Source organism: Pungitius pungitius, chromosome 2, assembly GCF_949316345.1.
Source record: "Pungitius pungitius chromosome 2, fPunPun2.1, whole genome shotgun sequence".
Taxonomy (NCBI): Eukaryota; Metazoa; Chordata; class Actinopteri; order Perciformes; family Gasterosteidae; genus Pungitius; species Pungitius pungitius.
The window spans coordinates 17873636-17895008 of record NC_084901.1 but is presented as its reverse complement, the minus strand read 5'-3'; the positions used below and the strand labels follow the sequence as shown (position 1 = coordinate 17895008).

Here is a 21373-nt window from a genome sequence, read left to right as displayed (position 1 = left end):
TAGAACGCTCCGCGCTAATTACCCGCCGCTACATCTGCCTGTTGGCAAAGGCCCCGCCGGCTCCACACTGACACCATTTGGTGCGACGGCGTAAGGGTTTAAAGAGGATTCTCGAACCAGATCACGTGCTGTTAGATCAATGACTTGATTTATACAGGAACCCTAAATGATTCGGGACCCACAGCGTGTGTGTGAGCCTGATGGCGGAGTCTCCCCCGTGTTCCTTAATCCCTTTTTTTCCTGGTTGTTTACTTGGATAAATTATTGTGGGCCCTTAATTGGAGTTTCAATGGTCAGTATCTGATAGACTCTGCGTTTACCCTGAAGCATATCCTACAAAATATAGGACACTTGAATATTAGTTAGCAAACTAAGAGAGAAGGTGATCAGAAGGTCCAGCAGACATTGTTTTTGGAAGACAAGATGAAGCACTTCTGAAGTTTTTTTAAATTTTTTTATTCCCGCCGTCTTCAGTAAGCATCTGTATTTTAGCGGGAGCACTTACACTGCACACTGTATGTAGAAAATAGGGCTCTGTTAAAGTCAGTAAAGTTTAAAAAACATAAATAAATACATAAACACACACATTATATATAATGAGAGAGAGAGAGAGAGAGAGAGAGAGAGAGAGTTATAATTTAATATAATACTGCAGTAGCTGTGGATGGTTTGGTGCACAAAAACAACTTGATTAGGACAAGATCCTGAGCGGTAAAAAGTACTATTGTGTTTATGGATGATTTGTCTCGAGTAGATAAACAGCAGTTTTAAACCAGGAAGTAGATGAGAAAACCAAAGAAAAAAGGATCTAAGTACTTTCAGATTAAAATCAGCAACTGAAAGACAAATTAAAAAAATGCATTTTCAGTGATGCATTCAGTTTTATTTTTGTCTAATAACATTTTTCTAAATACAGTCAGAAACAGGGTGCCCAAATAACCGCACTAACTATTACGCAATTAAAAATATACCGGGAGCATCTCATGTCTAATATCAAAAGCTGCTCTTAATCCGTCTCAGGCGTCGTCCCTGCAGCGTCGTCCCTGCAGCGTTGAGTGTCTGGAGGGGACAGAACATCACAGTCTGATTGGACCAGATAACATTAGCTGTGCCTTTAATGCTTGAATTAACTTGTTACCTCACGGACATTTTCACCATGCCCCTCCCCCCCCTCACCTCTGCCCCCCTCCTCTTCGACACTCTCCTGGCTGCTCAGCAGCGCGTCGGCGGCCCGCGGCGCGTCGGTCTCGCGCGTCTGTCCCTCCCAGAGGACGGCCGGGTTGTCCTGGCTGGAGCGCAGCGGCAGGCGGGGGGTCGTTTTGTGGTCCCCGGGACTGAAGGACTGGGACCCCCCAGGGCCTCCTCTCGCCAAACCGAGCCCCCAGCCGTGACGGGACCCCAGCTTGCGGCGCCCCACGTAGCGCGCGGACGGCGTTCCTGGACCCGAGATGTCCAGCTCCGTCTGAGAGGGGGCTTTTCTCAGGGGACACGGAGAGACGGGAGCACTGCGGGGGTCTGGGACAATAGGAAATCAATTCAAAGTCGGTATTATTTAAAGTCAATGTGCACACTGGGGCATTGTTAACGGTTTAATATGATTACATTATCGGCTTGGTACTAAGATTATAATCAATGAGGGTTTTTTTACATTTGACAAACCAGTGGACGCCTTAAAGCGCGATCGGTACATTCATTTTCTTCTGATGCGAATGCGGTTCTGAACTGAATGAAGGGTGCACAATCACTGTGGCTCGTGTGGTGGAGCGCGTCAGGCTCTCATCACAAGGTTAGTTGTTCCGTTCCTGGTTCCCTCATGTCCACATGTCTATTTGTCCTTAAGCAACACTCGTTCTGTGAGTGCGTGACAAAGGGTGTATTTCTTGTTTAGCGATTATAAAGACATTATAATTACTTGGATCGAAGGGTTTTTTACGCATATATTTCAAATGTAGCAATCTGACCTTTTGTTTCTGAAACAATATGGCAAATACAACTTTTGATGCTCAAAGTTAAAATGCTAGTTTCGAAGTTGTCTAAATAATTGTCTGAATGGGTAATCAATGTTTTTTTTTAAAGTGTACCGATTAAAATCAATGCATACTTTTGTTATTATTTTATTATCTAGAGAATTTAAAGCACATCTTAACAAAGAAGCCTGATTGTTCTATTCAACAAGGCAAACATAACCTAACAGTAGATTGTACTTAAAATAATGAGTTTAATGAGATAAGGGACTTTCTGAACAGACTGGAACACAGTGACCAGTAGCTACGGTCAAGTTGACCCACCATAAAGCGGGTTAAATGCTTCAATCGAGGGAAATGTCACCTCAAACTTACAAGATAGGAAGTGTGGAAGGTGTGTAAAATGCCTTGGCTCCCTTAAACAAGCTCTCCTCCTACCAAAACATATAATCAAGAGCAATTGAACCCGGGATATTTTCACTGTGATATTCTCACTATCCAGTGTTTACTGTACGATCGAGTCAAACAGGCTCCACAAAAAGCACCAGTCCTGTTGTCGAGGAACAGAAAGGTGTTGCCCCCCGAGTGTGGAGAGCTGGGGGATAATAGAAATGCGATGCGAGCAAAAAATTAAATTAAATGAGCATAGTATGTCGAAAAGAGAGAAAACACATAATTCCGCTTAAAGCTGGGCTTTGAACACGCCTGCAGACACGGTTTCATTCCCCCTCCCTCAGCCGGCAGAACGCATTCCACGGTCGAGGTGCATTCAAAAAAAAAAGCGGCTGAAGTCTGGTGAATATTTTTCCCTTTCAACATGTGGTCAGCCAGAGAAAGCCGGGCCTCGGTAGGTCTTTTCACTCCGTGGGGAGAGATCCAACAAGAAGCGAGTGCTATCAATGGCGACCACACTTGGTAGTCATGAGGTGATTTGTATGCACGCCCGTAGCCTCGCTTGATGGGGCGAGCGTGTGAGCGTATCTTTGTGAAAACCGCTCGGCTGGTGTGTGTGTGTGTGTGTGTGGCAGAGAGGGGGGGTAGTGTGTGGCGGGCTGTGTGCGGTCTCACCAGGCTGAGGTGTGTGCGCGTCTGATGGGAACTCGGCGCCGTCGGCCAGATTTTCCACGCTGCCCAGGGCGGTGAAGAGGGCGCGCCCCTCCCTTCCCACTCCCCGGGGTTTGATTAGCTTCTTCATCCTGTCCGCGATCCAGTTAGATTTCCTGCGAGGACACAGAGGACAGGCACCACTTACAGAGAGGGATGATCTCAGAGTGTGTGCACACTCAATAACCCGTTTTTTTTCAAGTGCTGCATGTTTTTTAAATGAGAATAAAATGGGCCGCTGTCATTCATCGGGCCAACGAAAACACTCTGTAGCCCGACGTCGAGCGAATCGATTTGGAAATGTTTTAATTGAAATATCATTATCATATTCATTTGAATTTATACACAATAATCCTTTTGATTTGTGGTACAAAATGCTCGAAAATCAAAGCCACCGAGGTGTTCTCGAGCTGAGAAAGCTGCCCCTCGCTCAACCAATTGAGTCTCTTCTGTGGAAATGAGCTTTTCGTGAGAGCACCAAGTGTTTCCCTTCTCCTTTTATCGCGTGCTGCCACACTGAGAGAAAAGAGAGCGCCCTCACAGATTTGATGATGGTGCACTCACGAGAAACCAGTGGTTCAGAGATGATATAAAACACACCGCGGAGGAGCATAAAAATCCTCCTCCTGATAGAAGGAGCCAGCCCTCGTCCGCTGGTGTGTGTGGCAATATAGAACAGTGACAACCTATAGAACAGCTTTACACCCAAAGGTGCATACAAATGTCACGTCAACAGATTCTGTACACAAAGTGCAAATGTGCACGCAAGGTTGTGGCCCCTTTTTCAAATATTTTTGAGCCATGATATATTTGTACTAGAAGGTAAACCTCAGAGAGCAAAAAAACCCCCCAAAACAACAAAGTGGGGGAATGACATCTCCGGTGTTTCTCAGACAGACACCTCTCAGAGCCCAATAAAAACATTACAGAGAGAGGGAGGAGGAACAAGCGGCAAAGAATCCACATGTTTTTTGTGATGTCAGCGTGCAGCTCAGTTCATAAATGCTTCCTGGTTGTCGTATCACGAGTATCAACGAGGATAAAATGCCAAACAACAAGAAATCCCAATAAAATCCTGTGTTTATACAGGTTTTACAGTGTGGACTCTGGGGTTAGTAATGAATGAAGTAGATTAAATCCTAGACAACATTATATTTATTGATAAAAGTACCAAGAACCAAAAGTAAATAAAACCATTCCATTTAGATGTTTGTGTTGTCATGTCCGGCTGCATTTGCACTGATTTTATTCCCTTTGTTGAGAGCACTTGAATTCTGCATGAACACATTAGCCGACCCATACTGTCTGCAGGGTTATTACACTGTAAAAAGAGCACAAACGTGAGTGGGTGGTGTATATATATATATATATACATATGTACAGTACTTGGCTTTGCTGGCCGGGGGTTGCATGCTGGGCTCGAGGACTCGGTACTGATCCATAATCTTCTCCACCAGTTTCTGCTTCTCCCGACGCAGCTCGCTCAGCTTCTCCCTTGAAGAGAAACACGTGAAGCATCAGCCGAGGAGGAGAGTCGGGTTCATTCGCCGCACGCATTCATTATCCGTGGGAAGTGGATGAGATTATACTGGAAGCGGGTTCGTACGGTGGTCGACGTACAGCACATGAATCAGCACCATTCCTGTGAGCTCTTTGAACTGGGCTCTTTTATAACCAGCAGATCAGAAAATAGACTGTGTGTGTGCGCGTGCGTGTGTGTGTGTGTGTGGATGCTGATGTTTGTGCGCCGCCGGTGGGCGTCGGGTTCAAGCCGCTCGTGTGGGAAGGCGTCAAACGGGACATCGATGCGCAGACTGTGTGGACGACGGCTCGGAATGAAAGTTGCTGCCAGTGACCGGCAGACAGCCGTGAGCTCAGGGAAAGGTCATGGAGGTCAATGCCGAGGCCCGCGTACACATACCGAGCCCCGCTAGAGGCATGAATGTGTGCCGGTCCGTCAATGCTTTGCTGACTGAGAAACCTCTGTTGGCTCGGCTGGGCGACCCTTCTAATGGTATTCAATTGCTTCTTTTTGTGCAAATTGGCTGATGTTGCAATGCTAACTTAAGCTTTGTTGGGATCGCCTTATATATACAGGTACAGACAACCTAATGCCTTGAGCATTGTTTTACCCTTCATCATTTTTTTAGATTAGTCATTTCAGTTTATTGAATGTTTTCCAATTTAATATTGTGGCCACATATTGTATTAATAAAACTCAGTATGTGAATCAGCTACAAACCAAAGCATCGATCTGGCAGCAGAGCAGAGATGTTTTAAATAAGTTGAGTTTGATGAATGACTCTTGAACGCAAGTTCAATTCATTCCATGAAAGCTTATGAGACCTCCCCGAATGTTTGCCCGCTGCATTCACAACGTTTCCTGCAACATTAAGTCTGGAAAGGCAAAGTCACTGCTTCATTTGCCCTGCGTCACTCACAACAAAAGGGATTTTGTAAAGCAAACGGTCTAAACTGTCCTTTTCACTTACCAAGGACTTGGATATATTTTCTGTGAATGAAACAAAGAGCGAGAGCGGACGCACAAAAATCAATCTTCATTCTGCTTTACTGAAGGAGGTCCTTTAGCCAAAGTGGATTTTGTGCATTTCTGTATTTCTTCTGTTTACTCACACATAAGAAGAACTAATATGCAGCAGATTGGACTATTACGTCATCCGGTGTGCGATTTCATAGTCACGATGAACTTCCTCACTTTTTGGACTTGTATCCTGGTGTTAGTTTGAATTTCCTTTTCTTTTATTATGAAACAGTAACCGTGTACTGAGTGGTGGATTTCCTGCTCTAATAACCTGAAATGTAAGAATAAACTGCTTTAAAAATGCACCGTACGTCCATTGTTATGAACCTGAGACTGTAATTTGCTTATAATTAATGTAATAATTAAAATTGAATAACTTCCTATGAAGGAAAAAAGTATTGATCAGGGAATTAAAACAAGCACATCAAGAACAACGCACCTTTAAAGGCGGCACGTGGTCGGCTGCTGAACTAAAATGTGTTCATTTATTCAAGAATAAAAGTGAAAGCGTGGTAATAATAATATTTTTAGGAATAAATGCTTAGAATTAAGTTTCAAAAATGTATAATTTGAGGAAATTCGCTCATTGTACTTAAAGGTGAATGGAGCTCTGCGTGCTGCTCATTTGTTGTGGTTTAATCTGTTGTCTGTACTTTAGAAGGACGACTCCCGTTGTTCTGGTTCTGTGAAATTATTGTCTCGCAGTCTATAACCTTTACACAAGTGCTTTTATGCCCTGGATGTGAACACAGACTGTGTTGCCGCCTACAATGTCAACAAATAGTGTTTTCTGTAACACACATAAAAAAACATTACTCAAATTTAAATTCAGCTTTGGGAGAAACCCGATTTCTTCAATAACAGAATTACTGAAAACAGAAACATGTTTTGTCAGTAATCACAAACAGAATAAATCCGTGTGTGTGTGTGTGTGTGTGTGTGTGTGTGTGTGTGTGTGCACTAACTGGTATTCCCTCTGCTGTGAGTAGTGCTGGTCTCGGCGCTCCAGGCTCTGCTCCAGTAAGGCCCGGTTCTCCTTCAGCAGGCTCTGGTTCTGCTCCGCCAAGTGTCGGTTCTCCTCCTCCATGTTCCCCTTCAGCTGAGTCAACAGCTACACACACACACACACACACACAACGCCGTGCATGTCACAATTAGGATGAATAGGTCGGTAAGGTACACATATTTAGTTTCTGTATGTGTGTGTTAGGCCACAGATCGCCATCAATGTCGACAAGAATAGCAAATGTAAAAGGGAGAAAAATCTATACGGCTTGATTTAGAAATAATTAAAAAGGAGTTAGGGGTATTGATTACATCCTTAAGGCATCTTGTGAGCTTTTGAAAATTTGTAGCAGTGTTTTAAATGAAGGGGCAGTTAAGTCGACATAGAAATGAGCTGGCAAGTAATAAGGCTGAAAACAAACCGAGACATTATGTGATCAGAGGAATGTTCGGGTCATGCTTCATGTTTAAATTATTAAACAGTATTAATCTGAATCAGAATAAAGTTTACTGTCCAGTTGGTTTTCACTTAAAAGAAATTTGCCTCGTTGTTTTGTGGATTCAATAAATATTAATATGAAATACAAATATGAAGAAGACAAAAAAATCCATGCTCCTTTCTATGACCATGCCCATCTTCAACCACCTTCAACCCACCTTCAAACCACCTTCAACAACCTACAAACCACCTTCAACCCAACTTCATACCACCTTCAAACCACCTTCACACAACCTCCAACCACCTTCAAAACACCTATCTCAGAAAACTGCTCTTATTTGTCTGGAATCCTGCAGTGGTGCAACATTTCTTCACATAAATCTGCAGACTAAAACCCCCGTGCCAGCTTTTCGATTCAGGGTTTACGAGTAGATGGATGAAGCAGCACAACGTAACATCTGCTTGTTGACTTCTTACTATTCACAGGAAGTCAATTTACACCTGTTACAGCCCTCAAACGGCTGCAGACGTTTTCAACATTCAGAGCTCGTTTCACAGTATTAAACGGAAGAGCAAAGCTATTCTGGAGGCATAGACGCTTGGTGATGAGTTTCTGTCTGGACCAATATATCATTTTTACTGACATGTCAATGTGCACAACAAGCATTAGAAATCAGCCCCTCAGTTTTAAATGCAATCGCTGTTACTCAATGACTATGACTATGTAAAATACTCTCTATAATCTGCAACTCATAACTCATGCATTTGATTTAACTGCTTTGTAACTAAATGCATTGTTTTATAAAAAGGGGGAAATGTATCTGAGTGTCAAGCCCTAAATCCCCTTTGTTTGGCAGAACAAAGAGCCCCGGTGTGGGTCTGCAGCTTTCAGGTACCTGGTACTGGCTGGTGAGGCGGGCGCTGCTGAGGTCCAGGCTCTGGTTGGTCTCCCTCAGGCCGCTGAGTTCCCCCTCCAGTCGCGTCCGCTCCAGCTGGGAGTTGCTCAGCTCGGCCCTCAGCACCGAGCCCTGAGACAGCAGCTCCGCCTGCGACGCCGACGCCTCCCTCTGCTGGGCCTGCAGCCTGAAACACCAACACGCAGCCGGGCTTCACTCACGCCGTCACTATGCCGTCACTATGCCGTCACTATTGTGTCACTATGCCGTCACTATGCAGTCACTATGCAGTCATAATTGTGTCACTATGCCGTCACTATGCCGTCACTATGCAGTCACTATTGGGTCACTATGCCGTCACTATGCCATCACTATGCAGTCACTATGCAGTCACTATGCAGTCACTATGCAGTCACTATTGTGTCACTATGCCGTCACTATGCCATCACTATGCCGTCACTATGCAGTCACTATTGTGTCACTATGCCGTCACTATGCCATCACTATGCAGTCACTATGCAGTCACTATGCAGTCACTATGCAGTCACTATGCAGTCACTATTGTGTCACTATGCCGTCACTATGCCATCACTATGCCGTCACTATTGTGTCACTATGCCGTCACTATGCCATCACTATGCAGTCACTATTGTGTCACTATGCCGTCACTATGCCATCACTATGCAGTCACTATGCAGTCACTATGCCGTCACTATGCAGTCACTATTGTGTCACTATGCCGTCACTATGCCATCACTATGCAGTCACTATTGTGTCACTATGCCGTCACTATGCCATCACTATTGTGTCACTATTGTGTCACTATGCCGTCACTATGCCATCACTATGCAGTCACTATGCAGTCACTATGCCGTCACTATGCAGTCACTATTGTGTCACTATGCCGTCACTATGCCATCACTATGCAGTCACTATGCAGTCACTATGCAGTCACTATGCCGTCACTATGCAGTCACTATTGTGTCACTATGCCGTCACTATGCCATCACTATGCAGTCACTATGCAGTCACTATGCCGTCACTATGCAGTCACTATTGTGTCACTATGCCGTCACTATGCCATCACTATGCAGTCACTATGCAGTCACTATGCAGTCACTATTGTGTCACTATGCCGTCACTATGCCATCACTATGCAGTCACTATGCAGTCACTATGCCGTCACTATGCAGTCACTATTGTGTCACTATGCCGTCACTATGCCATCACTATGCAGTCACTATGCCGTCACTATGCAGTCACTATGCCGTCACTATGCCATCACTATGCAGTCACTATGCAGTCACTATGCAGTCACTATTGTGTCACTATGCCGTCACTATGCCATCACTATGCAGTCACTATGCAGTCACTATGCCGTCACTATGCAGTCACTATTGTGTCACTATGCCGTCACTATGCCATCACTATGCAGTCACTATGCCGTCACTATGCAGTCACTATTGTGTCACTATGCCGTCACTATGCCATCACTATGCAGTCACTATGCAGTCACTATGCAGTCACTATTGTGTCACTATGCCGTCACTATGCCATCACTATGCCGTCACTATGCCATCACTATGCAGTCACTATGCAGTCACTATTGTGTCACTATGCCGTCACTATGCAGTCACTAGTGCACAATGCTGTCATATGCTTTAAAGCATTGTTGAAAATGACTGAGCAGTTCCCTTTGTTTTATTATGTAATTAGAACTGCAATGAGATGAGATGGAACTCTTAATGGTCACTGTGGGGGAAACTTTGTAATATTTAGTATAAACATCAAATATTTATGTTCCCAATGTGGATTTAAAATGTTTTGGTATGAAACTTTTCATGCTTAAAACTCAGCCGGTGTTCAGCACGGCTCTGCATTAACTAAATCTGACACTATCCATATTTTTTTCATTAGAGATACAACTAATCAGAGTAATCAATTGCATCATTGTGACAATGAGTATGACTAATTATTGCACACAAGTATCTTATAATGATAATGATCATCATCTTTATATCCAGCACCCACCACCCCGTAGATAAGATGTAATCAGACGCTCCAGTGAGACTGGTCTGTGGCTTAAAATCACACATGATCAAGATAAGAAAAAAATTGTTAACCTCTAACATAATGTCTTAAAGCCTTATACTGCCTCTTTTTGGGTGATTTGGAACGGAGGTTATAACATATGCAAACAAACCTTCATTCTGTCTACTGTTTCTTGTTGTCTCGTTCCACCCCTGCTGCTGTTTTTTACCCACAAGCCTTCAGGCTTGCAAATAAAAATGCATTCTGTGCCTTTCTAATACATTTGCATGCAAGCATATTGCTGTTTTGCTCCCTATGCTGCATATAGAAATATTAATGCTGCCTCTGTGTAGTCAGGGCCACGTGCATGCAGTGAAAGGATGAGCAGATCTCATTAACACGATACCTATTGGTGAGTGCATTCGCTACCTCTCGTTCTCCTCTTTCAGCCTCTGCAGCTCTCGTTCCCTCTCAAGTCTCCTCTGGGCTTCTGCTTCCATCTCCCTTTTCTCCATCTTCATCTCCAGCTCCCTCTCATTCAGCTGGGACTTAAGGTCGAGGAGCTCCTTGTACCTTGAGACATTACGAAAACCACGCAGAAACAATTATGTCTTAAAACGAATTACAGAAAGAGGCAGTGTGTTGTGAAAGGTTGTGTCTTTGAATTTGTGGTTGTGCATTTGGAGTGTGCGTTTGCACCTGCCCTCCAGCTCCCGGTGCTGAGCCTCCAGGCTGCGGTTGTTGTTCCTCAGCTGAGAGTGCTTGTCCAGCAGCTCCTCCAGCTCCACCTCCTGCCGCTGCTGCAGAGCGGCCATCCGCTCGTGGTCCTGCCTCAGAGCCTCCGTCCGGGCCGCCGACTCCTCGCGCTCCCGCGCCCACACCTTGGCCTCGGCCTCCAGAGCCGCGCGGCGGGCCTCGCTCTCGCTGCAGCGCGCCAGCACCGCTGCATGCTGGGAGCTCAGGGATGCTTGCTCCACCTGTATGTGTATGTGTGTGTGTTTTAAAAGAGAGAAATGGGCGCGGGCAAATTCAAAGCAATGGTCTAATGATGGAAAATGTTTGCAATTGGTCACCTGTAGCTGGGTGTTGAGTGTCTGCAGTCGGGTGCAGGAGTCCTGCAGGCTGAGGGAGTTCCGGCGCAGAGCCTCCAGCTGCTGCCTGAGGTGCTCACAGGCCTCCTGGGACTGAGTGAGCCGCGGCAGCAGAGCCTCGTGCTCCGCAAGCGCCACCGCTTTCTGCGAGGGAACAGAAGGTCACTTTGGCCTTGTGCGTAAGTGCTCATGATCCAATCGCAAATATCTGCACACGTATTCGTTATTCGCTTGAAAGGTGTTGATTGAGCCAAATAATAGATATATTCAAAATGATCTTTTCCAAAATTTCTGGTGGAAAGTGGGTGGGTTTTTTTGGGGGGGGGGGAACTAAAATGACCTTGAGGCACAACAAAACCCGGCTGTACACCCACCAGACAATGTGGATTCAAATTGAATCTTTGAGAAAAATGATAAGCACTGGCACAGTAACAAAACGCTTCATGTGCAAGTCGTCCGCAGGGTCTGCAGCTCAGTTTGGAGTGCGGAAAATCTTTTTCTCATTTCAGATTCTTACACATTTCCTACCAGCTCTTGACTGAATCATGCAGCCACTCCAGGGATTGTTACTCTTTTTCACGGCTCTTTTAGATTTCCTACTTTTTATTTCCACGTCCTTCGTTCCAACATCAGTAGTGGAAAGTATAATCTTGCAATTTTCTTTTACTTTTAATCTAAAACATTTGTTAGTGAACAAAAATGTTTTTACTCAACTTAAATCATTTGAAAGGTGATTTCGATTTAATAAACAGTTTGAGGTCTGAAGAGGTGAAAGTATCCCCGGAATATTTAATATTTCACATAAAGGAAGCAAGAATACAAAAATAACATATATTTGTGTAATTTTCTTCTTTCTCCTCATGACCTTTGAGGGTTGGGAAGATACAGACTAAATTAACTTATTAACAACTATATTTCCAGTGAAAACAATTGATCAGCTCTAATGCTTCATATTAATATTCAAATATTAAATCAATTACAGGACATACTTCTACTTTTGTCGCTTTCAGTACATTTGACTAATAACACTTATGTGGGTGTGAGAGAGAGAGCTGCAGAAGAGATGAGGAAGATTAACGGCCGCTGAGGTGACATTATAAAAACTGATGAGCAGAGATAAAGCGGTAGTCCTGGAAATGAAGTGCCGCACTCGTGGAAGTGGCGGCCTACTGTGAATTGGAAGTCGTCGAGCATCCCTGGAGCGAGAATGATATCGATCGTCTGCATCACAGATGAGCAGCAACGAACCAAACACACATCCAGACATATATCAGTGCATATATATATGTGTGTATGTATATGCTCATAAACATGTAGCTACACACCTCTCCTTCCAGCTCCGCCACCCGCTCACTCAGCTGCCTTTCCGTCTCTCCTGCGGCGTGACCAGGGGTCGAGGAAAGGTCCCGACCTTTGCCAGCTGCAGGGGATGGATCCAGATGTGACGTCTCCTCGATTTGCGTCTGAGAAACGCGTGCTTTGTCTGAATTTGAAATGGAAGTGTCCTCCTCCACGCTCCCTCTTCTCTTTTGGAGAGGTTCACTTTTCTTCAGGCTCTGGCAGAGCGACTCTATTCTCTCCTGTGATTGGCTGAGAGAACCGGTTGTCGTCTTTAGTTCAGCGTCGGCTTTTTGTAGTTTCTGGCACAGACTTTCGACTTCAGTGGACAGTTTCAGGGACTTTTCCCGCTCATTCGAAAGGTCCTGAGGAGAGAGAGATAAGAGGAAGGATCAGAATCTGAGGAAAAATAAGAGAGTGATCTTCATAAGACAACCAGAATCAGCTTAATACTTTAGTACTGATTCTGTATTGCAAACTAATTCTATATCGTAATGCAGGCAGAACACATGGTCCATCAAATCCAGAGCATTTTGAAAGAAAAGTATTAATATTCTTTGAGAACACTGACTTTAGTTTGAACACAATGCTTTTTTCATGCAGGAAAGACATTATAGGATGGACTACTATTAATGTATATAAGGGGAGAAAGCGTGAGTGAGTTTACCCTCCAGCACTTCCCCACCGTCAGTGGCTCAACTACCACGTCACGGCTACCACACACACACACACACACACACACACACACAGACCTGGGACAGTGAATGAATCTTGGCCTGAGCATCTGCATACTGCTCCTGCAGCTGCTGTTTACCCTCCTCCATGCTGGTTAATCGAGTGCTGAACTCCTTCTCAAGGTCCTGTAGCCGAGTGCAGAGCTCCTTGGATTCAGACAGCTGCTGGTGCACACGTCTGCACACACACACACACACACACACACACACAGCAGCAGGGTCAGACACGGGTTGAATGAAGATAGAGTTGACATTAAAGATAAATACATGGTGGAGCCAAGTAGCTCTCTGTGATGCCTTGTAAAGTTAATTGCGTACCTCAGCTTGTGATCCGGGTTAAGTGTGTGGAGAGCCCCGTTTGAGTGAGTGTGTGTGCGTGTGTGTGTGTGTGTTTGTACCTATGTTCGGCATCCAGGGCCCGAGCTCTCTGGTTGCTGTGCTCGAGGGCCAGGGTGGTGCTATCCAGCTGCTGCCTCAGCCTCGCCGCCTCCCTCTCTCTCTGCCTCCCCTCCTTCCGTTGGCTTTCGTGCTCCGACTGACACAGCTCTTTCTCCTGCTCCAGCCTCGAAGCCTCCATCAGCGCCTGGTCTCGCGCCCGGGCAAGAGATTCGGCCTCCACGGTTGCCTCGCGGAGCTCCGCCTCCAGCTCGTCTTCGCGGCGGCGCGAAGCCTCCAAACTCCGACCTTGCCGTTCCACCTCGGCCCTGAGAGTCTGACAGGAAAGCTCCAGCTGGTCACTCTGGAAAAGTCAAGAGATGGAAATTTAGTGCCATGTTATTATGACCGGCAACTTTAGATTCAAGACATTTAGTTTGGTCAGACGTGCACAGCAGCAGTTATTGAAACACAAATCAGAAACACAACTGACAAATTGAACAATAACAGTAACACATGCTGCTGCAAGAGGACATTGGTGCAGCTGAGGAGACTGGCTAGCCACTCATTAAAAAAACAATGTAATTCATTGATGAGAGGCCAAACAAGAGGTGAGGCACCTAAAAACAGGATTAATATATCAGACAAGAGATTCAAAATCAGCAACCCGTCACTGAACAGCCTTTTTAGACCTTTCCAGCTGAAGAATGGGTTTGACTCTCCTCCTGCTTCTTTCCTGATGTAACTTGTGGAAATTGTTTGTTGGAAATTATTCAAAGTACCCTGTAGGTTTTTTATTTTCTTCTTCTGTTTTTGTTTTACTTCCAGTAGCTCAAGGGAGTAGATCCCCTCGTGTTTATGACATGCACAGTGGTGGAGGAAGTATTCAGAGCCTTTACTGACGGAAAAACAACAATTCTGTGGTGCAAAAATACAACATTACAATGTATTAAAAACATTACTTTTGTATAAGTAGTTAAGAACCTCTCAAATGTATGCAGGTAACAGGATGCATATTTATTTCAAAGGTTGGAACGTAAGTGGAAAAAAAACGGCACAAAAAGCTTTCAAACGAGGATGTGATTCATAAAAGAATGCTGCTTGAGTATGCTGCAAAAATTCATTATTGCTAATGTTTTTCATTTGCTGAAGTTCAAGGTAAGAGAACGTTTAAAGCTACGCTGAGAAACGTTTGGATGTAAATTCAATCAATCGTTTTGTCACTTTTCTTAATTAAGTTAAAATTGTTGTTTAGAAAGATAAGGAATACTCTATCTCTAATAAAGTTATTTATATAACGTGATTTCATTGGATCATATAGCTGGATGGAGTCATTGCAGAACCCATTCATTGGAAACCACGCATTAGTATACACATTAATGTAAAAATATAAATAGATAGGGTTTTGTTTAGGTTGAAGAATAGATCTTGTCTTTATCAAAAGAGAGAGATATTTCAACATCAGAGGATAAAGAGGATAAAGTGCAATAATCCCTGAATGAGAGGCATTCACAAATTCCTTTTAAGATATTTCCTTAATGCTGACATAGCACTGCTGTTCTCCCTAGCTTGCAATTTCTCTAATGTCTTGAAACTTTGCTAAAATAGCACATTAAACACATTGGTCTGTATCCACTTTTTTCTCAAAGGCTTCTAAACCCTGCAAAGAGTGTCCCGAATGTGAGTTTTTTATTGATCCTACATCTAGGGAAATATACTGAATAAATTTACACCTCTGGTATCCGGGTGTTTCATATAAATATTTGAAAATCTCTGTTCAAAAGCAGATTTACTCTCACAATACTGGGTGCATGAAAACATTGTTCCTTCTCAGCTTGAATCATCAGTTTCACATCATGCTGTCAAATCCAACTCTTGCTGAGCACTTTCTCTATATAATATCATAATTATATTTCACATGTCATTTAGTAACAGAGCCCCTGTAACTTTCTTTAATTTGGTGTGTACTTTTCTACACGCATTTCCCTGCCTGAAGTAAAATGACATCTGCCGTGGTCGTGCAAACATTTGGTGTCACGGATGCATCACGCGTTTGTGTGTTTGTGCGCGTGTGCTCTTCAACCTTGCGGTGGGCGGTGCGCAGGGCGTCCGTGGTGCTGCGTAGCGCGTCCCTGTCCCTCTCCAGAGCGGCTCGCTCCCCCTCCAGGGTGGCGATGACCGTGGTCTGCATCCTGTGAAGCTCCGCTTGGCTTCGCAGGCGGCACAGCTCCTCCTCCAAAACCAGGCCCTCAGACTGAAGAACCTGAGGACACGGCGGGAGGATATGGAGCAAGGGAACCATCTATTAATACAGACGTCTGTACATTGAAAAGTCCCTTGATGGACATTTGTTTGATTATAAATGATGGGTCACATAGTTAACACATAATCATTTAAAAAAAAGGAACTTGTTTTCCATTTTCAAGGAATGTAACTCCATCCATCCATCCATCCATGTATCTACTCATCTATTCATCCATCCATCCATCCATGTATCTATTCATCTATTCATCCATCCAAGCATCCATTCATCCATCCATCCACACATTCATCCATCCATCTATCTATTCATCCATAAATCTATCCATCCATCCATCTATCCATCCACGCATTCATCCATCCATAGATCCATCCATCCATCAATTCATCCATCAATGCATCAATTCATCCATTCATCCATCCATGTATCAATTCATCCATGCATCCATTCATTCATGCATCCATCCATATATCCATCAACGTATGCATCCATCCATCTATCCATGGATCCATGGATCCATCCATGCATGCATCCATCCATCCATGGATCCATTCATCCATCCACGCATGCATGCATCCATCTATCCATGCATCCATGGATCCATCCATACCTCTATCTGCCTGCGGGCGTCTCCCAGACTCTCAGCAGCTTTCTTTAGTCGCTGCAGCTCAGCCTCCAGGACCACCAGTCGCTGCTCAGCCCCCCAGGTTTTCTTGCTCTGCTCCCCCAGCTTGGAGCGCAGGTCCTGGGCCACCATCGCCTGTTGTTCAGCTTCCTCGTGGGCCTCCCGGAGCCGGTTTGTCAGACGCTGCACGTCAGCACCATGTGGCAAGGAACAAACAGCCTGGTCTGCACATGTGATCTCTGTATTGTCTTCTAAAGTTTTGGGGGGATCTTGTATCTCTGAGCTGGTTGCTACTGCATGTTGTTCTTTCTTTAATTGCATTTCTTTCTCCTTCTCTATTTGTCCTCCCTCCGCCTCTCCTCTCCTTTTGGATTCCATTTCCTCATCGCATGGTTCCTCTTTTTCTCCTTCAACATGGACAATCTCTTCTCCAACTCCTGCTTCCCTCCGGGTTACAATGATCTCTCCTCCACCCTCTCTCACCCCCATCATCCTCACTCTTCCTTCCCCCTCTCCCCTGTAGGATTCATAGCCCTGGATTCCTCTCTCCTCCTTCTTCTCCTCCTCTTCCTCCTTCTCCTCCTCCTCCTCCTCCTCCTCCTTGCGGTCAGGCTTCTTCTCTCCTTTAACTTTCCGTTTTTCTTGTATTTGTCGCGGTTTGGTCAACAGCTCTTCAAGGCGCTGCTTCAAAGTGAGAGTTTCATTCTTCAGGTTTTGAAGCTGAAAATAAAGTAGATGTTTTTATTGAAAGTGAGATATTTGTTGTCCATCTTTCTTTTCCTTTGGTATGTGTATCGAACACGGCTTAAATTAATGCGTTGTGAGTAAAAAGACTGAAACCACCTTGTTACTGATAAAGCATTCAGGTGGTATAAAGGACAGCAGGTAAATTAGCAAACGATTTTTGTTTGGTTGTAAAGAAAGAAAACGAAGGCACAACTCTGCACAAACAACCATACAAAACTCATTTGAGCAGCCTGAAAAACATCATAAATAATTCAAAATCCAGAGAAAATATGTAAAAAATGTTTAAAAAGTACTCTATTAATTGGCTATTTCAACAGTCCCAGAGTTTCCGTATCATTTAGTGCGCTGATTATTTACATCAAATGTAATTAAAACATTTCCCTGTTTACACTGTGTCAGTTTCACAAAGCAGTCTCTGAGAAACTATTTCAGTCACGTTTCTGTTCATATTCCAGTCTGCTGCAACTCTGATTTCCCTTTCACCTCTCTGAGTGTGTTTTCATGCTCCGTCTTCAGGCACGCCAACTCGTCTTTGGCCTCCGGAGATTCAGCCTGAAGCAAAAGGAGATGAATGTTTAACTCCTCCATTTTTTGCTTCCTGCTTTCCCTGTTTCTTTCACTCAGGTAGCGACGAGCTTCATGTCTGACTTCAGTGACGCCCGGTTGACCCACTGGTATTTTTCATCAAAAGTTCTCGCCTTAAATTGATTCTAGACAAGACATGACGATAACATCACATGTAAAGCACATTACAGACATGTTGAACCCTTATTATTTACTATTATTTAATACCGGATTCACTTTCATTGATCATTTCTGCCAATCATCATCCTCCCAATCCCTGAACCCTGACCTCCTGCTGGGCCTGCAGCTCCTCCAGTTGTCTCCTCAGGTCTGCGTTCTCCTGCTCCGCTCCCAGCAGCATCAGCGCCGAGGCCTCGCCCACCTCCACGCTCAGCGGCTTCTCACCTGAGAGAGAGAGAGAGAGAGAGAGAGAGAGAGAGAGAGGGGGAAGATGTTATAAAGGAAAAAGGGGGAAAAAGAAAAAATAAATGGAGGAAAAGAGTGTATGAAAGGATTCAGTTATTGCCAATTGATAACCTGTGGGTCATATTTTCTAGAATGAGTTTCTTAAATGAAAAGGCCGGCGCTCTGACCAATCAGGGCCACCATCTCTTCCTCGGAGTCCAGTTCTGATTGGAGGAAACGTCCGTGACCCGCGTGCACCGCAGCAGCGCCGTTGCTGCCGCCGTTGTTGTTGTTGTTGTTGAGCCTAAAGTCCGCCTCAAGGCTCATGTTCATCTCCAGCAGCTCGTCCACCCGCTGCCTCTCGATGTCCCGCTCCTAAACACGCACACAAACAAACAAACACATTCGTTCGCTATGAGACGCCACCGCTTTGCACATGCGTGTACAAATGCAACCAGGTCACTTACTGCTGCACACATGCAGCCGGCATCAAAGCATTTAAAACAAAACCCAATAATTAAATTACACCGACCCCTTCCACGTCTATGATTCTGTGGCGCAGCAGAATGTTGTCCCTCTCCAGCTCCCTGAACGAGGTGCAGCGCGCGCGGGCGTCGGCCAGCTGTTCCTCCAGAAGAACCTTGGTCTCCTGCAGTGCTGCACACAGCTGCTGCTGCTCCTGCAGGGGGCGCCGTGCACAGACAGACAGACAGACAGACAGACAGGGGAGACGTGCGGCAGTATGAGGTGGCGCGAACGTCACATGCTATAAAAAGCGATGTTGTCAGACATTTTCCAGGTAGGCAAACGTTTGCTGAGAGAAGCACATTGGCTCCATGCGTCTTGGGCTGCTGACGCCCTCAGAGATGATCTCAAAACTAGTGGCAGCTGAAAGCAATTGAAATTAAACCAAAAAGTGAGCACATCCAAGGTGGTTACACCTGGTGGGTAATATGTTAATATGACTAATAAGACTAATGAGATGTAATAACAAAATGTATATCTGTTCATGTGTGTGGGATGGGATTTCCTTTTTAAAGAGACCGTTGAACTTTAACTGTACCGGTACGAACTAAAAGGTCCTCCTGCCAGCTGATGTTGGTCGTCAAGGAGATGCAGCATGGAGTCAGGATGAATGGAATTAGACTGAGAAGGCGACAGTCCAGATGCTCTGATGCCCCTTTTTTGCCGTATCAATTGTTCTACCACTTCAGCATGAATCTCATTTGGTTGTAAAAGCTAAATGAAGATGTACTCCTGCTCTTTGTCAATGGAGCAGCTTCGGGCTGTAAATACTGGTGACATCACACAATATAATCTCGTCTTCTGGCTTTGAGCTTCAAAATTGCTCATATTTGCTCCTGATTGAAAGGCTCAGGGCCATGAGGGGGGAGTGTATGACTTTAGAGATAAACTGGTGTTCCTTTAAAACAGTAAGTACTTTCTCTCTGGGAAGTTAAAAGGGAGATCTTCTTGAAGTGACCTCCACTGGTAATGTTCATATCAGTTTGTCGCTTTGTGGGTGTATGTTTGTGGGAGGATGAGTAAGAATGTTTCCTTTGGTTCTCTATGGGAGATTTAAATAAGACAGCGACTGCCGAAGCAATGTGAATGCATTTCAGGGTGTAAATGTTGTTGAAATGCGTGCATTCTTATTTAAGGGGCTGTGTAATGAGCCGTGTATGTAGGTGTGTGCGTGTGCGTGTCTACCTTCAGCTGCGTGCGTGTGAGCTCCAGGCTGCGCAATCTGTGTTTACAGCTCTGGAGCTCAGTCTGGAGCTGCTCGCCCCGTGCGGCTCGCTCCCGGGCGCAGTCCAGCTCATCCCGCAGTGCGCGCATGCCCCTCACCTCACCCTGCAGAGAGCGGTTCTACACACACACACAGGAGACGGATGAGGTCATGGGAGGTTGTGAAGAGAGTCTAACACAGGAAGAAGGGTGTGTGTGTGCGCGCGTGTGTGTGTGTGTATGTGTGTGCAGGACTCATGTGTTTAGGGTTAATTATCCCATTGGATTTAGTTGAATCCTAGGACTAGGTTTTGGTCTAAAGCCTGATGTTATCTGGTATCATTCCTGCTGAGTGACTAAACTGTCTGTGAGTTTAGCGGAGAGAGAAGTTAAAGACCAAAGTTCTTCAGGGAAACATTGCAGTTGGCTTCAATGAGTGTTGTTTAACTGCGGCTAAGTACATGACCCGGGAGAATTTACTTATTGGCTATTAACTGCCACCTGTGCTTTGTGCTGCTGCCTGTGCTGTTGTTTAGGCCTGGGATGCAGCCATTGCCAAACAGGTTCAGCTTTTCTCTCTAATCCAAAGCAGGAGTATCTTCTTTGTCAACAGAGGAAAGACTAAATCAGAACACACAGTTTGAGTCTGTACCTCTTTGTGAAGTTTCTTGAGCTGGTCCTCCATGGTTTGAATCTCCAGGTTGTAATCCAATATCTGATCACCTTTATCTTCCCTAAAAACAAATAAAAAGTCAAACTATATTACATTATTCTGTGTAAACAATTTTATTTCGGTGATACATTCGTTGTATAAAAAAAAATGAGAGAACATTACCTTTGCTAGAAATGGAAAGGGTAAAAAAGGACACTTATATGCAGAAATTGTAATTGGCCCGCAGTGACCTTTGTGATATAGTCAAAGCAGTGAGTGCCTGATTTGTATTTTACTCGTTGCTAAGTAACAACTCACAGTTTTGTGTGACAAAATCATTTGCACATTTTTCAAGTTGACCTTTATCGCAACTTTTCTAAAGGTCCTCTGGACTTTTTTTTGAATCTCTCTCACACACACACGTGCGCGCACACACACAAACTCCCACAAACTCACGCACTCACAGTTGTTGTTTAAGGCGGCGGAGGTTGGCCTTGCTGTCTGCCAGCTGGAGTGCCAGACCTCGGGGTGGCTCCTTGCTGTGACCACCCAGGGGCGACGTGGGTGAGTCAGGCCGGGCCTCTCGCTCCCGACAAAGCTCTGCTATCCTCTGGGAGGACGAGGCCGCAGGAAGCGAAGAAGAAAAGAAACAAAGATTTAGAGAGGGAATGAGAGTTCAGCTAAATAGTTTGTGTGCTCAAAATGTGTTTTTTACAGTAAATGGTGATCAATGTTGTCTTCGAACTGATTGTGTCGTTATCGTGTCTAAACACCTTTCTAAAATAAATGACTTAAAATGACTTGTTTCATACAGATCCAAGTTTATTTGATTCAGTGGAATGATTTGATCGTAATTAAATATTTTACATTGCT

At 44.7% G+C, this 21373-nt stretch overlaps 1 protein-coding gene across 1 annotated transcript in view; it reads right to left on the bottom strand.

Annotated features, from left to right (window-relative positions):
• Positions 1-446: 446 nt before the first annotated feature.
• The window catches only part of ccdc88b (coiled-coil domain containing 88B), a 28501-nt gene continuing 7574 nt past the window's right edge, over positions 447-21373 (bottom strand). The window contains exons 8-28 of the mRNA XM_037462212.2: positions 20965-21110; positions 20501-20582; positions 19831-19989; positions 18653-18799; positions 18309-18495; positions 18005-18120; positions 17635-17703; positions 16390-17124; positions 15603-15782; positions 13543-13883; positions 13163-13322; positions 12398-12775; positions 11055-11216; positions 10681-10958; positions 10411-10554; positions 7951-8137; positions 6576-6721; positions 4455-4562; positions 3033-3184; positions 1177-1515; positions 447-1059 (exon numbers count right to left, since the gene is read on the bottom strand). Of these exons, the coding sequence (XP_037318109.2) occupies positions 1007-1059; positions 1177-1515; positions 3033-3184; positions 4455-4562; positions 6576-6721; positions 7951-8137; positions 10411-10554; positions 10681-10958; positions 11055-11216; positions 12398-12775; positions 13163-13322; positions 13543-13883; positions 15603-15782; positions 16390-17124; positions 17635-17703; positions 18005-18120; positions 18309-18495; positions 18653-18799; positions 19831-19989; positions 20501-20582; positions 20965-21110 (4269 nt within the window). The 3' untranslated portion in view covers positions 447-1006. The remainder of the gene's footprint in view (positions 1060-1176; positions 1516-3032; positions 3185-4454; positions 4563-6575; positions 6722-7950; positions 8138-10410; positions 10555-10680; positions 10959-11054; positions 11217-12397; positions 12776-13162; positions 13323-13542; positions 13884-15602; positions 15783-16389; positions 17125-17634; positions 17704-18004; positions 18121-18308; positions 18496-18652; positions 18800-19830; positions 19990-20500; positions 20583-20964; positions 21111-21373) is intronic.